Here is a 15,982-nt window from a genome sequence, read left to right on the forward strand (position 1 = left end):
TATATATATATATATATATAATTTTGTTTCTACTTTTTATTTATCAATATTTTGTTATTTTTACTGCTTGATACAAAAAAGTTGTTTCCTGTTGTGTTAAGACAAGAGAGATGAATGAGACATTAAAACAAAAATAATTTAACTAGAAAATGTTTAATTTCCCCTCCTCTTTTTACAAAACATATTGCACATGCTAGCCTCTAAGACTCATTCAGTAATTCAGGAAAAGATAAATTGAAAATAAAAGGCCATTTCAGTAAGGTTTTAGTTTAGGCATTTTTGCACGATAAAAAAATGAAGCAACAATTTGACGATGTCAGTTCTTCATTAGATCTGGTGTAGATTGACTGACTGTTATATGTTGCTTTTTTGGTCACAAAACAAGCACATTCTAAAAAAAATGCTATTCTACACTAGGGACACAAACTTTGAAACAAAATGTTTTGCTGTTATAAATTCATCTATATGGCACTAAACAATCTATAAAAAAGCAAAGGGAACAGTCGTATAACACATCCTAGCTCTGCATGAATGAAATATTCTAATTCAGTACTTTGTTCTGTACAAAGCTGAATGTGCTGACAACAAAATCTCACAAAATTATCATTGGAAATCAAATTTATTAACCTTGATATGGAGTCACAAACTTCATTAGAAAAACACACTAAGGGAAGATTCCACTTTGATGTAATGCCTTTAAAACATGTCAAAATGAAGCTTAGTATTGTGAGTGGCCTTCATCTACCTTCAGATCTTCCCTCATGGTCTCCTGGATGAGCTGCACTACCAGAGCCACTTGTGTGGGTTCTAGAGTCCGTCTCATGCTACCACAAGTGTGAAAACACCACCAAGGTTCAAAAGTTACCAAAACATCAGCCAGCATAGGTACAGAGGAGTGGTCTGTGGTCCCCACCTGCAAAAAGAACTCCTTTATTTAGTGTGCGCTGCTAAGTGGCAGTAAATTCCATCTATTGACTATTCCATTTGCCCAACAGCATCTGAAATGTATTGTCAATCAGTGTTGCTTCCTAATTGGACAGTTAGATTTAATAGTTTAAGCTATATTGTGCTATTTATGTTTTCCTTTTATTTCTTTGAGCAATGTATATCAAATTGCAAGCTAATTCAAAATCTGTACATCGTAAAAGTAAAACAGCTTGTAGTTCTAGTCTTTGAAAACAAAGACCAAAAGCAAAGCAGCAATAAACCTTTAACGCCCTCTTTTCTTTTTCATTTGCTGTTCACTTATGTTGAAAAATGTAAGGACATTACTGTATTTGAATAACCCTGCAAATAAAATCTAAATTTCTTTTAATTCATTAAAAAAAAGAAAGTATGCACATGCATATACGCATACCAAATGAAGGATTTAATAATTATTTGTGTATTTTTGTTCAGATAAAGGTGCATTTAAGTAGTTGAGTTATTTAATCTATTCATTAAATTGTGACAAAGTTTAAACTCCATATCCCACACAAAGCATTTATTATGTTACAATGAATCAGGTATTCTCTTCTAACAGTTTGCAGTTCAGTCAGAAAATTACAAATGATTGGTAATTCAAAGTGAATGTATTGTCCAAAAAGTTTTTATGTGTGGATTTAACCCAAATCTTTCTAAAAAATTAGACTTGAAAGTAAAGTCAAAGTGAAAAAAGAGTGTGTATGTATCAGACTGTAATGACCTAAATGCAACTAGGTGGAGGTTAACATTAAAAAAAAATCATCTGTTTAAAATTACTATGAACAGTTAGATTAATATGATTTAACTTCATAAGTCATACAAGCTATTTAGATAAAATAGAAATTGATAAGTGAAGTAAAATATATAAAGCATATACAATGTATTTCTAAAAAACAGAAATCTTTTTTTTTTTGTATTCAAACCTCAATTACAAATGGAAATATCTGAATCTTGTACACCAGTTACAAAATCTGATTTCCATGAAATGGCAGATTTTTTAGCCTGCAATATTTGGGGTATGTTAATGATTGCATCAGTTCTAGCTCAAATACGGCTGCCTTTACTTTATGCGCAGGCCTGTGTATGTTGTTGATGAGGCTAAATGCGTTATGTCTGTCTGAGGTTGCTGTTGGCTCCCCAGTTATTACCACCAAAGACAGATGTTAGAGCACTCAACAAGCAGCATTCTCAGGCGTGCGCAGACACAACATTACATACAGTACCTATAAAAGCGACTGGGTGACGCCTGAATCAGGTTTTATGGGAAAAGTATTGATTCATTTCACACCACTAAAAAGCCAGTTCCCTTTTACAGCTCAGCCCAATATTGCCATGACTCTCTACTTTATGTGTCCAACGTCTCACCAGTTTCAACACTGCGACCTACACACTGTGCTGTGTTTTTATTGCACCGGATTACACCAAATGTCTAAATTTGGGTTTGAACGCTCTCCAGAAAGAATTATGTGTGCAGTTGTGTGAGTTTATAAAGCAGGCTACTAGCTATTTTCAAGTACAGTCCACAACATATTTAGAAAGCTGCTCTCTTCCTCTCCATACTTGATGTGTTTCCCGTATGTGCTGGAAAGGCAAACACAGCTGCACTTTAATGACACACAAATGCTTTTGAGAGTAAAAATGTGTGTGCATAGTGCATATATATGATTGCATGTGTGTGTTTGTTCCTTTTGACCAGTCCAGTGAACCGCCAGTTGTAGCAACCCTCCCATACTCGACAACCTCGAGTTAGGTTCAGACTGCAGGCACAAGACACAAATTTTTTTAATAACACTGATACAAACTACAGTAAGTGCCTAGAAAGAAAATTTGCACTGTGTCTGGACCAGACCAATGCATTAAGACTAACTGAAAGTCTGAACACACTGCAAACACGATTATAAAATAAAAAGCATAAAGTTGATAAGACCTAAAGAAATAATACAGGACTATAATGTATGAAAGAAAAAAATGCAACAGATATGAGAGCTTAAAAAAAGAATAAACAGCTAAATAGCCCCATGTAAGCAGTCAGATTTGTATTCAAGTGACAAATACTACATTGTGTGAAAATATTTTGTTTTTCTTTTTATAGATTCTAAGAAAATATGGATTGTTCCCTAAATGATCAATCAGCTTGGCCTGAGTAGATGTTAATAAGCAAAAAAAATAAATAAATAAATAAATGTGGCATGCCTAAAGGTTAAAGGGGCCCACAAGGAACACTCCTCAGTGTAGAAGTTGTGCAGTTTAAGTTGTGAATAAAACATTTCAAAATTAAGTTGGTGGAGGGGAAAAAAAGCTGCTGCAAGACCAAAGGAAACTATTTATATGCTTACTTATGTGTCTAAATGTCTTAAAAAGCTGCTGCTGTAAGCTCTTCGCTTTATCTTTTTAATTGATAATACTCCCCCAGCTAATACAGAATCATTTCTCTTCATGGTCCAAAAGCATAAGGGAAAAAAGCCCATGAAGGCAAACAGTCTGAGAGCTCAACATTATCTTAAAACGTTTAAAATTGTAAACTAAAAGGCTAAAGCCATGGTTTTTAGTAGCTAAGTCTGTCAATGTCAAACTTCTCAGCAATGTAAACCCTGGAGGGGAAATGTCTAAAAACACCTTCTCATTATGTACCTACATAGTTAAAAACAGGACAGTGACTTCCTGGAAGAGACGAGATAGGCCATCAACTTTAAATCACCCTGAACACAGAACTGTTGGTGATAGAAGAATGAGATAAAAATGCTGCAGATTTCTTCTTCTTCTAACTTTCCTACCATATTTGCAATAATAAAACAACACAAGAAGAGTTATTTCTTCTCTACCTCTGAATGTGAATGGATCTTCTCTTCAAACATTTACAGAAAACAATTTAAATCAGTTTAAACTTTCATTCCTTCCATAAGCTTTTCAAAAACAAACCAAACCATCACCTAACTTTAAAGATTCACATGACTTGTGATTTCAAGTCATGCAGAAAAATCTTTTCAGATCATTGCCTGAAATAAAAAGTGACATATATGGGAAGCTTCGGGCAAGTTTTACACCATGTGCTCAACATGTGTTGAATGCCATTGCTTGCATTTTAACTACGGTGTGAGCAGACGAGGGCCTCCTCAGCTGACTGTCACGCACGTCTAGCTTTCACCCATACTCAAAACCTGCAGTTTGATAAGTAATGCTTAAATATCAAAAACCTCAAACATCTGTTGAGTTTTTGGTAGACAAAAAAAAAAAAACAACCTTCTATGTTATTGAATTCTATGTTTATAGAATGGATCACACCATACTCAACCTAAAAGTTTTTTCTAAGGGTTATTCCAAAGTATCCATACTTTTTAAGTTTATCTCAAGGTAACATTGCATTCCAAAAATGTTTGTGGTTATCAAAAATTGCTTATTTGCAAGGATGATTATGTTATAAATTTTGAATAGAAATAAACCCCCAGTCTGGAGATGTTATTTTAACTGTATTTACATTAGGTATTAAAGAAAATATTTATTCTTATTCTTAAGAGATGTAAAATTTTTGTGTTTGTAGTGTGTGAAACATAATTAAACCATCTGTATTTTTAGCTTTTGAAATTATGGCAAAATAAATCTTTGGTTTATTGATAATGAGATTTATTCCTATTGACATTAATAGTCATTTTATTCTTTTATGCTTCTCTTAAAGTTAAAGGTATAGAGGACAATCTCTTATTTCCGAGTGGATCATCTAAATAAATGGTCCTCCTAATTGTCAATCATTCTGGTGATATGTTCACGTAAGGCCGTCCTACGTGCTCGTCCTGTTAGCTATCCATTTCTGTGCATACGTAAGTGTATGAGAAGGAAAGAAAGGCCTCAGAAGAGGCAGATATATCCCAGAATGCTTTGCGCAGAGAGCTCTCCTCACAAAGAAACTATGAAATTTGCTGTCACAGCGGCCCGCTGTCTCCATAGGCTGTGCTACCCGACGGCGGCGGCTAATAACAAAGATGGCAGATGCACTGCGCAGTGGAGGAGGAGTTACGTGACCAATGGGGCAAAAGGCACTGATCATCTGTCCGAACAGTCAGTTAACTGAGTTTGCTATAAAATCCGGTATATAGTCTCCGCTGTATGTGGACACAGTAAGCTTGTATGAGCCATGAGAACAGCACATTTTAAACAGGGCATGCAAGAGGAGAAATTTGCTTGTGCATGCTCTTGCACAAGCATTTGTTTAAAGCAGAGAGGGTGGGTCTTTTAAAAGATCCACAAGATAAAATAATCTTTAATAGGTCAAAAAATGGTTCTCATGTCTGTTTGTTCTTTATTGCTGACAAAGATGGCTAAGTGGATTGGTACAGATCTAATCCTACGGACAGATTTTCATCATAGACCGATTTATTTATACACATACCACAAGACCTTGGAGAATGCTTGCATTGATGCTGAATCAATGCAAGCTCAATCAAGTTTTGTTAATCAATTACCAGATCAACTAAAGATTGAATTAAATTAAAGCTTCTTTATGTGTTTTTCTTTACTAAAGACAATGCAGAATGTCTTCAGAGGATGTAACAGGTGTTGAAGAAATGCACATGGAGTGCACACTCTACAGTGCTGGTTAGAAGCTAGTATCAAACACAGAGGGACATACTGTACAGCTGTCTATGTGCGCCGTATCGATGCATTTAAGGGACCGTTGAAAGTGAATCAAAATCTTTTAGATTTGATTAGGCAAGTGAATCAAACAGTGTTGCTTGCAACACTGATCCTTTGCCTCCCAAACATGTATCCCTGGTTAGCACTTTCCAGGAAAAAATCATCAGAAATGTATTAAGCCAGAAGGCTGCTTCTATTGAGCTGGGTTTTTTTTTCTTTAGTTTTGATAAGTTTGCAGGACTTTCCCTTATTGCCTTTGATTTTCTGTTGTTCCTTTCATAATTTCTATGCACTCCATCTGCAGAACTTGGAAACAGAGTTTTTTCTGGCTCTCCTGTTTAGCTCACAGCAACCTGATTTATTTCTTAATATTCTCATTAAACTGCAGTTTCTGGGGTATTTAGGTTTGAGAAAATATGCTTTACAGACGACTGCAGTGTAGTCATTATATCTGATCCCGAGGAGCTGTTTTTATTTTTAAATAATCAGTAAAGGAATAAAATCTTACATGGAGTTTATTCTGAAACTGAACAATGATCTGTGAGGCATCAATACTGTAGTCTGTGATGTTGTGCTACCATACATCATTCTCGGTTTAAAATAGTCTTGAATCATATTAATCATATTTAAAATAGTCTTGAATCATATTTTCAAATTGATTCCCTTTTAGTCCTCATCTTGTTTAGCAGAATTTCCCTAAACCGTTCCAGCTAACTTCAACTGCAGGTTGTCCACCACTTGTCCTTGACAGAGGTCAGTAAAATACCAAGGAGACTAAAGAAGAAGCCATGATGTTTCTCGCCTTGCTTCCTATTTTACATAAGACATAGACTTAAGGCTTTTTGTGTGGGTCCAAATAAGTGCACTTTTTAAAACATCAAGTCCTGTCCCTGAATGTGGAGAAGATGAAGATAATCATTGGCTTCAGGAAGAACGGGCCTAACCACGCTCCATTGCTCATCAACAGCTCAGCTGTAGAGGTGGTCAGCAGCACCAAATTCTGGGGGGTGCACGTCACAGACACCCTCATCTGAAACTAAACAGCCCAATGAGACGTTAGTTTAACCTCATAATCACATCCGTTTTATGCATAGCAAAATCTTAAGCATGAAACTGAGCAGTATAGATTGTTTGCACCATCTCTGTGGTTACTTTTTACTCTCCACCTGTTTAACAGCAGTTGCTGAACAGCAGTCCAGCAACTATATTTTTTCTACTTGTCCACTGGATTGCAAGCCATAAAAACAGCCCAGAAACCTATCAAGATTTGATGAAAGCCTTCATAACCAGTACATACTGTAAAAGAGTATCAAATTCTGAAACAGATACACAGCTACTTATCCTTCCAGTCTTACCCCATTATTATTGCAGCTACTATTCCAGTTAAACATGTGGGGGCTACCTACTTTGAGAAAAAAAAAAAAGGAAATGCATTTCATGTAAAAACAGGTGAGATGGTAGTTATAGTAATCCAGATCAGCCCTTAGACAATCCCCTAGTCAGCCTGCTAATGAAGAAACACACACACCTACACACCCACCCACAGCTTTCTTCTAACAATTTCCCATCCTGATGTAAAGTCTGGCCGGAAACAGCCATTTCCCTGAATGTTCCCATCTCTCCTCCGGCATACTCCCTCATCCCTGATTCATTGCCAATAAATCACACTAAGAGACAGATGCAGAAAGACTCAGACAGACTCTGTGATAAAAAGCAAAAGAGATTTTAGGAGAAGAGGAGACAGAAGAGTGGATGACGATATAAAACATTGGATAGTGCATGGGAGAAATCAGAAAAGAACTGGGAAAACCAGATTTGTGATTGTCAACACTTCCCAGACAGAGAAGATACCAAATATGGCTTAGTCTACATGGATGTGGAAATGTTTTTTTTTAATGTGAATCAAATAAACTTAGCAGATGTTTTATTAAAAAAAGACCAATTTGGTATGATATATTTTGTGTTCTGTGTTTTAAAAAAATAGCATTTAAAAAACAGGTAGACTGGGAAACAAAAGGAGAGCAAGCAAAACAGACGTAAACAATTCTTTACGTTGGCGTCCTTCTTTTTTTTAAACCCTTTACTCATAGTCTCATAATGTACACCACCTGCAAACCCCACCCAAACTAACAACCTTTGATCAAGGCTATTTTACTCTCCCACACAGAGGCTCCAATTACCACAGCCGTTTTCCCCCTGTCCGACCATCAGCATCACACCTCATTACAACAGAAGAGACTTCAGTCAGCACTCAGACAAAGCTAATTTCTTTGTAGGGTTTACATTGTCAACAAAAATAGAAGCTGGCATCTTTGTCCCAGCGGAACACCAACACTGCAAGACCCATTGAATAGGTGCATTGCAGCTTTTGATCCAAATAGCTTGCCTTCCAAAATGGAATTGAACGATGTCACGATGACTGAACAAACACAGAAAGTTCACAACAGTCATACTGGAGCTTGTTGAAAGCAAGCATTTTCCCCAATTTATTAATTTAAAAATCATTCTTTCTGATTGAAAAAGTACTAAACATTAGAAATGGATATAAAAAAAAATCAATAGCCAGGAATTAAGCTTTAGGGGGTAGACTAAACGCTTTCTTCATTTAAGAACCATCTGATCTCTATGTTAACTGTTGCTGGCCTCATCACCTGATCTGAAGCAATTTTTGAATAAAATGGGCCAGTCGCACATACATATATTTATATGTGGCAACAACCCCCCAACTTCCAAGGATGAGGTCGATTTGCAGTAGTCCCAGTTAGTAGGAAATGAACTCATACACAGGCTATGGTCCGATAGTGGACATTAAGCCATGTAGCTACTGCTCTGGTGGAGATCCCTACATCAAAGCTCCCAATGGCACACTTCTGTATAACTTGTCCAGCTGTTGCTCATTTAGTCAGAGCAACCTCTGGACAAGCCCCAGAAATACCACAAATGCTCATTTACAGTAACGACACATTGGATGTTCTATATATATATGTGTGTGTGTGTGTGTGTGTGTGTGTGTAATCGAGATTAATCTCAATTGGATTCTCAATTTAATAACATAGGAAGTTTTTTTCTCGAACAGGAAGTAACTCCCAAATCAGGAAATGTATTAAACAATGCCATTTTAAACAGAATATTGATTAGCAAGACAATAAATAAAGAAGTATTTATATTGATCATGCATCTGCTGTTTTTTTATATACTTCGGGAGTTGTTTTTTTCCCCAGAGGTTTATAGGGACGTACGGAATAAAGGCACGATTCTACAGATTATTTCGTTCAAGAAAAGCTCCAGAGAGAATGCTTGAACAGGTTCATACTTTATTTGAATTTCTGTAACAATCATTTAAAAAAATCAAGGAATAAAGAACTGCAGCCTTTCTGTTTGGCCTTGTCTTTGGGTTGACTTCAATTGCATTGTGAGTCACAGATGCCGATGAGCTGAGTCTTTTTTTTTTTGCTCAAAAAGGAGGACAAAGTAATGATGGTTTCAAGAGATGATAAAAAAACTCCTTATACCCCAATGGCTTACTGCAAAGCTCCTGACTCATTTGAACTCTCCATTTTGAGTGCCACTGTGCAATCACGAACATGATCTTGTGTAACTCTAGCCAATCAGGAATTACTAAATATTCAGACTTTGATTTCCACTAAATCTTTTCAACAATACTTTTTATCACATGCACATATTGCTACTCTTCTACTCATTAATTCCAGGCTGAAATTTTTAAGGTAAAGAAATGTAGTAAAATGTACATTAATGAGAATTAAATAAAATCTATAGGGTCAAAATGTATGCAAAAAAAGATTGATTATACTGGAGATAATACATATGTACAGCTTTGCTTGAAAGTTAACATACCCTTCAATTAAAAAAATAAAACTGAAAAAAAAAAAAAAAAAAAAAAAAAAATGGAAACCATTGCATTGTTTGTAAACATATGTATATACATACATATGTACAGTATATATCAATAAATAAAAGAAGTAAACAAACATGATCTTGATGGAGCTAAACTGAACAAAAATTTTATTGAGCAACACTAAGGATTTTCTGAAATGTTCACGAAATGTTAAGTAAGACACATGTTGACAGGTATGCTGGTTCACCGCTAGGAACTTACATTTGTCGGGATATTTATTAAAAATAATGTTTAAGTAAAAATTAATAATTCATATTTTATTTTACAAAATTATCATTTAGTAATTGTTTTATTTATTATTACTAGTATTCATTTTTGTGTTATTTTAATTACTAGGGTGAATTTATCATTTTCTTTAGTGGGAGTATATTTACGCTTTCAAGCACAACTGTGTATAAGAGGTGAAATAAATGTATTATTATTGGAGATGAAACACGATACAAGAGATTAAATACAGTTAGGTGAAGTTAATGTATGCATGTGAGGTGAAATATACATATGTATATCAGTTTGAGTAGAGTGTATAACTCGCAAAGTCGCTCATGACAGATTGTTTCTACTGTACCTTGTGCATAAAAGTTATATTTTCATGTAAAAAAGAAAAGCCAGATATAAATGTTATGGAGCTTGTTAATCCTTAAGGTAAGGAGAAACCAAAATGACAGGAAGTCAGTAATGAACTCTAGCCTTCTAATATTGACCAGATCTGGGGCTGCTTGGCGGGGGGTGTCTGCAGCCTACTATGGAGTGGTCTCTGTGAGAGGACACATGTGTGCATGTTCCTAATGATCCGTGATGTCAGTAATAGGAAATACAAAACTGACTCAGTCTACTTATCAGAATCCCTTTCAACCATTCTTCTATTCTCTTCCAAAACATTTTTACACCAGATGGGGAGTTAAAGGGATTATTTATTATGCTGTTTGTGTAGCATGAAGTGAATTCACTGATCCCTCTGCCTTTTTTTAGTGTATTCAAAATTAACAATTACCGAAGGAGTTTTTCCTCCCACAGAAAGTGCTCCTACTTCAGTCCTTCTTTGTTTACATGTGTGTTCTGTATAAAGCTATTGATAAGGCCATTGCTGCTTTGGATTTATTAGATTTTTTTTCTACCCTATTGCAGTAATGCTGCTATTTCAAAGGTAATGTATTTGTGTGTCTTTCCCGCTCCTTTTGCTCACATTTTGAGTTTCCTGAAAGACGCTATTACTGCCACTGCCTTTGTGCAGGTATCTTTTTTTCCCCCGAAAACACTCCTGGTCCAGTGCTTCTCTATTTATGCTGTGGTTATTTGCTAGATGGAGTCTTTATAGAGCTACAGGTGCTATTATTTCCATGTTATACTTGTCCCTAATAGAAAGTGCTCCTATTGAGTTCCTATTTGTTTATTTTGTCTCCTTACCATCCTCTAAATCCTAATCAGGTAGAATTTGTTCATACTGAGCCTCGCTGTCCTTAAGGTGTGTTCAGTTTAAAAGGTGAGGAGTTATTTTTTACAGCTACTGCATGCTAGCACATGAAGATGGATTGCAGCAAAGCAAAGACTCGATGCAACCAGCTGGTTTCCTTACTCAGACATCTTTTACCAACTGGAAATAAATATAAATTACTACATTTGACAGTTTTGTGTTATAGTTTACACTTATTTAGATTGTAGAGATTGCACTGGAAACCAATATGGATAAAATTAAAATGCATCTGGAGTGATATTTAGTGTAAACAGTTCGATAACAATTAGCCCACTTTGTTTTTTTAAGTGCCTTGAGATGACATCTTATGGGAACAGATGTTATATAAATAGGTTTTAAAAAGTAAATTGTATATGTTGTCTGTAACGGATTCAATCAATTATACTTAGAGGTCCTTGTTGAAGTTTTCCATAATTTATCAGGTGTGTTTTTCCATCTCATTAACAACTTCAATTTTATTTTATCTTTTTCCTGGAAGTCGATCTGCAACCTTTGTTTTTATTTTGGATTTCTTATTCTTTCTGTTCCAAATTTCCATTAATAGATTGTTGTATTTTCCCTTCCTAAGCTCTATAACCTCCAAACTTCTCCCCTACTCATTGCCTCTTTTAAGTGTTTTCTGTCACCTAATGTGATCACTTCTAATCGATTTAAAACCCTCCAATAGGCTGGTAAATAGAGTGGGGGAAGAGTGGAAAGAGAGGGAGCTAAGCAGGAACAGGGCTGTCGGGGCGTTTGAAGTACATGAGGGAGTAATATAAAATACACCTGGTCCATCCACGGGGCACCCACTGTTTGCAGAAACAAAAGAAGGGGAGGGGGGCACAGGAGAGGGAGTAGGGTTTCTCCGTGTTTCCTTTCAAACTGGCTTTTATGGCGTTACTTCAAACACGGACCTCTCGTTCCCCCTTCCTCCATCCATTTGAGGCTCCCTCCTCTCTCTCACTATTGTGTATGGCCAAGTGGACATTAATTGACCATTCTTTCATGAGGCTGATTTCAGTCCCCCCGCCTCCAACAGGAAGGGGCCCTTTAGCTGCCGCTTAAAAGTAAGTGTATATGTGTGTGTGCAAAGTAAAATATGCCAGACATTTAGGTATCAGGTGGTTTTAAGGGAGGGGGGCTGCGCTGGCATTTCATTCACAGCAAACTCAGGAATTTAAGGTAATCTCATCATGTTCCGACATGACAATTTATGAGACGCCTAATGGATTAAGAAAGAGCTCAGACGTGTTTTAATAATCTTTTTAATATTTCTTCCATTACAGCTGCTTTGGACTTAAGACCATAGTGTTCAAGAAAAAGAAAAAAAAGTGTCAAAAAAGGCAGCTGTCTTGGCAAGATTTCTTTTCATGACACAGAGGAGTGCTTGCCTAACTTATTCATGATATAAAATGTGCTTTATAAAAAAAAAAAAGAGAAAGAAATTGAGTGGTTTTGGAAAGGTTTCCAACAGTTTGCAACATCTGAGGGTATTGTGAAGGATATATAAAAGCCGTTCTACCATCGCTAATGACTTGTGGCCCTCAGTGGCTTATAGATCAGTGTGCTTTCATTAATGATGCAGGCGTGTGCAAGTGTGCGTGTCAATTAGTGGGTGGAGGGGATTAGCTGTCTTCAGAGATTCCTAAATAACACGACGCATGAAGAAAAAAACTACATTTTTTTAATCTTTTAACTGAATTTTCAACTGTTGGGTGGTTATTAAAACTTTAAACTGACAATGGAAAGGCTAGCAGGCAAGGCATAGATAAAATAAAGAAATTTAAAAAGGGTAAGTTTAGATTTCCTTTTTTCCAGTGGAGTTCTTTGATATTATCATTAGCAGTAATAGATATCATGCTTAAGCCAGATTGTAAAAATTTAGAAAAACCTAAAACAAAAGAAGACTAAAAATTCAATAAAACACAATTAAATTAAATTGCTCCACGGTCTTCCACATCTACACGGTGGAGTGATACAAGCCAAAACATTATCCTAATTGATATTAAAAAAGTGCATAGTTTTTCTAGCTTAAAAATCTTTGATTAATAGGTACCTGAACTATTTTCTCTATGTTATATTAACTTACGTTTCTCACAGCAGGAGGCTCAGTGAGAGTGCTGACAATTTTGCATCTCATCTACAGACAGTAAACATTTCACACAAATTCATGTCTTCAGCCAGAACTGTCCCTTTAATATCTGTAGGTTAAAACCAGCTTGACAACTAAAAATCAAACATGCATAAAGCGCTAATTTTGGATACAAATCTAAAAAGGCTCTTTTTCTTTGGAAAACCAGGATTCTTTTTTAAGCATATGTGCTTTGTTAAATGTTTTCCGCTGATAGATAAGCATTTTTGTTCAATATTGGCTCTACACTGGTAGACACAGAGTGAAAGGAGTTACCCTAATGAACTGTGTATCAGTTCAGTTAAAAGAAAGTACTTTCTTGTTGTGGGGAAAGTAAAAATTGTTCCTTCATGAAAATTTCTTTTGGAATTGGAATCAATTTTCAGACTAAACATGAAAAAATAAGAGTGCTTGCTCATTATTTATGTTAAATACATTTATATAGTTCAGCTAAATAAAAATCTTTCACCATCAGCACGGTTGGTAACACTATATGTGCATTATTGTTTAGTTCCAATGTCAAGCATTAGAATAAAAATCATAATAAAAAAAGTACAACTATTTGTTAAACAAGTAATTGGAAAAGTTGTGTCGAGTTATTAGTTTTGGCCCACAACAATGGTTATCTCTGCATGCTAACTTTTTGCAACAACCTTGACTTATGGTTTCACAAGATACACCTAAAGTTGTAGCTGTTATCTAAGATGGAGGGAAAAAAAGGAAGATTTACCCTGGCACCTCTCATAATCTACCTGCTTTGTTGTGACAACAGTTTTATTTAAGACTGGAATTAACTTTTAAATTTTGTAACAGGCTGCCATCTTTGTAAAATGCTGTCAAGATGGTGGTTCCTGCATTTGTCAAGGTCTTGCTTTTTCAAAATTAGGTGTGTCATAACAGGCGGCAGCCTCAAAAAACATCATCTCCAAGAAATCAAGTCATCTCGTGACCCAGAAAACATCAACAAACTGTCTTTTTAAAACAGTTTATTTATTTATTGGCTGAACTATTGCTGCTAAAACATTATTTCCTTTTTTAGAGAGTTGCTCCTAACTATTGTCCACCATATGCTTAGCATGAATGGCTGCAAAATGAATGACTCTATGCAGCTGGCTGTATTTTAACAGTTTTTATCTTAAACTGAATTTGACAACGTTATAGTAAAACTAGGATCCCATTGGAATGAATGTAATGCATGTAAAGCTGTCTGTACGATCTCATTCATTTGATCACATATAATTAAACGATTTCTCGATAGTTTTTCTGAAAGATATAATGGAGGACTCTGGTTGGGTCACTCAAAAATATGAACATTAATTCCAGTAAAATAATTTTTGCTAAAATGAGAAAATTTCTTTTAATTTAAAATTAAAGCTCAGGCTCAACTTTATTTCTTTAAACAAATTGGACCAACTTATCTTATAATGTGTTTCGTGATAACATTTGTTGTGAATTGGCACTTACTAAACATACATAATTAAATTGTGTGACTTCAGATGGTAAATGACCACTAAATAGTCACTTTAGCAATAGTTTTTTTGAGTTGCTGAAGCAGTTGGTATTCCTTACTCTCTTTCCTGCAAACTCATGGTGATTTAACATTTTCTTACTAGAGATGAGGAGATTCTACTGACAATAACTACATACAGTAGAACTACACTTAAAAAGCAACATCCCTTCAAGTCCTGAATGTAAAGGTTTATTGGTAGTTACGCCTCCCCCACAGGAGAACGCTGGCACCACATCCACTCTGACCGTGACCGCACACATAGATACACACACAAAACCTCCTCTTGCTATACGTAGTAAGGACCATGTAATCCCTCCCATTGATTTCCATTGATTCTCATTAATTTTCAACCATTTCTATGCTCTAAGCTTGACAAGAACCTTAAACCCTTATGAGTGCATAATATACCTTAACCTGAAACTAAACTTAATTCTTAACTTAGCCCTAAATCTCTTTCCAAAATAGCTTGTGAGGACCGGGGGGATGACATGTACAACATGTGGATCTCACTTTGCTGGTAAAATAAGAAAAAAGGCTCTCACTCAGATGGCCACATATACACAGACATATTTTGTCCCACTGCCCATATGGTGTTTTTACATTGATTTCCATTTAATGTATGGCTAGACTCAAACCTAACCATTACCAGTACATACCTAACTATAAATCTAACCTAGACTTAATGTATACTTTAGTCCTAAACCTAACTCCAAACCCAAGAAAAAAACTCTTCCTCATGTGGACCAGTCAACTGGTCCTTACAAGTACCTGTAAGCTCCCACAAAGTAGCTTATTTCTGGAAAATTGGCCTTAAACGGTCCCTACAAGGGTAACAAATGCATGGTCGCTGGCACACATACACACACACGCACACACACACAGAGCTTGTTATGTATACAAGCGCTTAAAAGGTTAAACATCCACCAGTGGAGAACAGGACATAAACACAGACTGTAAAAGTACTGGGTTGTCTGTACTGACAGACACAACACATCAACAGAGCTGAGGATAACAGTGTTGTTCAACAAATAAAATTACTGTGAAGTCAACAAAAAATAAAAAATAAATCACAGCAACATTCAAAAAAAAAAAAAACCAACAGGTAGGGAATAGAGAAGTCTTCAAAGGATAAAATAGGGAAGGTATACTGAAGAGTAAAAAAGTAAGAAGGGAGATAAAGGACTTAATACTTCAGAGTGCCTACCTCTTTGTAGTTCACCTTGGATTCTGTTCTCTTCCGCTTTCTGCTCTTCGCCTGGTGACTCCGACTGGAGAGAATCCATTTTACAACCTGCAGGAGAGACGATGGTGGGGGTGAGGAGGTGAAGGCGGGAAAAAGACGGGAGAAAGATTAAATAAAGATGAGGCTGGAACACCAGA

At 35.9% G+C, this 15,982-nt stretch overlaps 1 protein-coding gene across 5 annotated transcripts in view; it reads right to left on the minus strand.

Moving 5' to 3' along the window:
- Positions 1–15,982, minus strand: part of LOC107098244 (chromosome unknown open reading frame, human C9orf3) — a 121,664-nt gene that overhangs the window by 37,698 nt on the left and 67,984 nt on the right. For all 5 annotated transcript variants that reach the window (XM_015395801.1, XM_015395811.1, XM_015395819.1 and 2 more), the window contains one exon: positions 15,807–15,893. In XM_015395801.1, the coding sequence (XP_015251287.1) occupies positions 15,807–15,893 (87 nt within the window). The remainder of the gene's footprint in view (positions 1–15,806; positions 15,894–15,982) is intronic.

The sequence above is a fragment of the Cyprinodon variegatus genome, unplaced genomic scaffold (assembly GCF_000732505.1).
Source record: "Cyprinodon variegatus isolate N-32 unplaced genomic scaffold, C_variegatus-1.0 Scaffold26, whole genome shotgun sequence".
Classification (NCBI taxonomy): domain Eukaryota; kingdom Metazoa; phylum Chordata; class Actinopteri; order Cyprinodontiformes; family Cyprinodontidae; genus Cyprinodon; species Cyprinodon variegatus.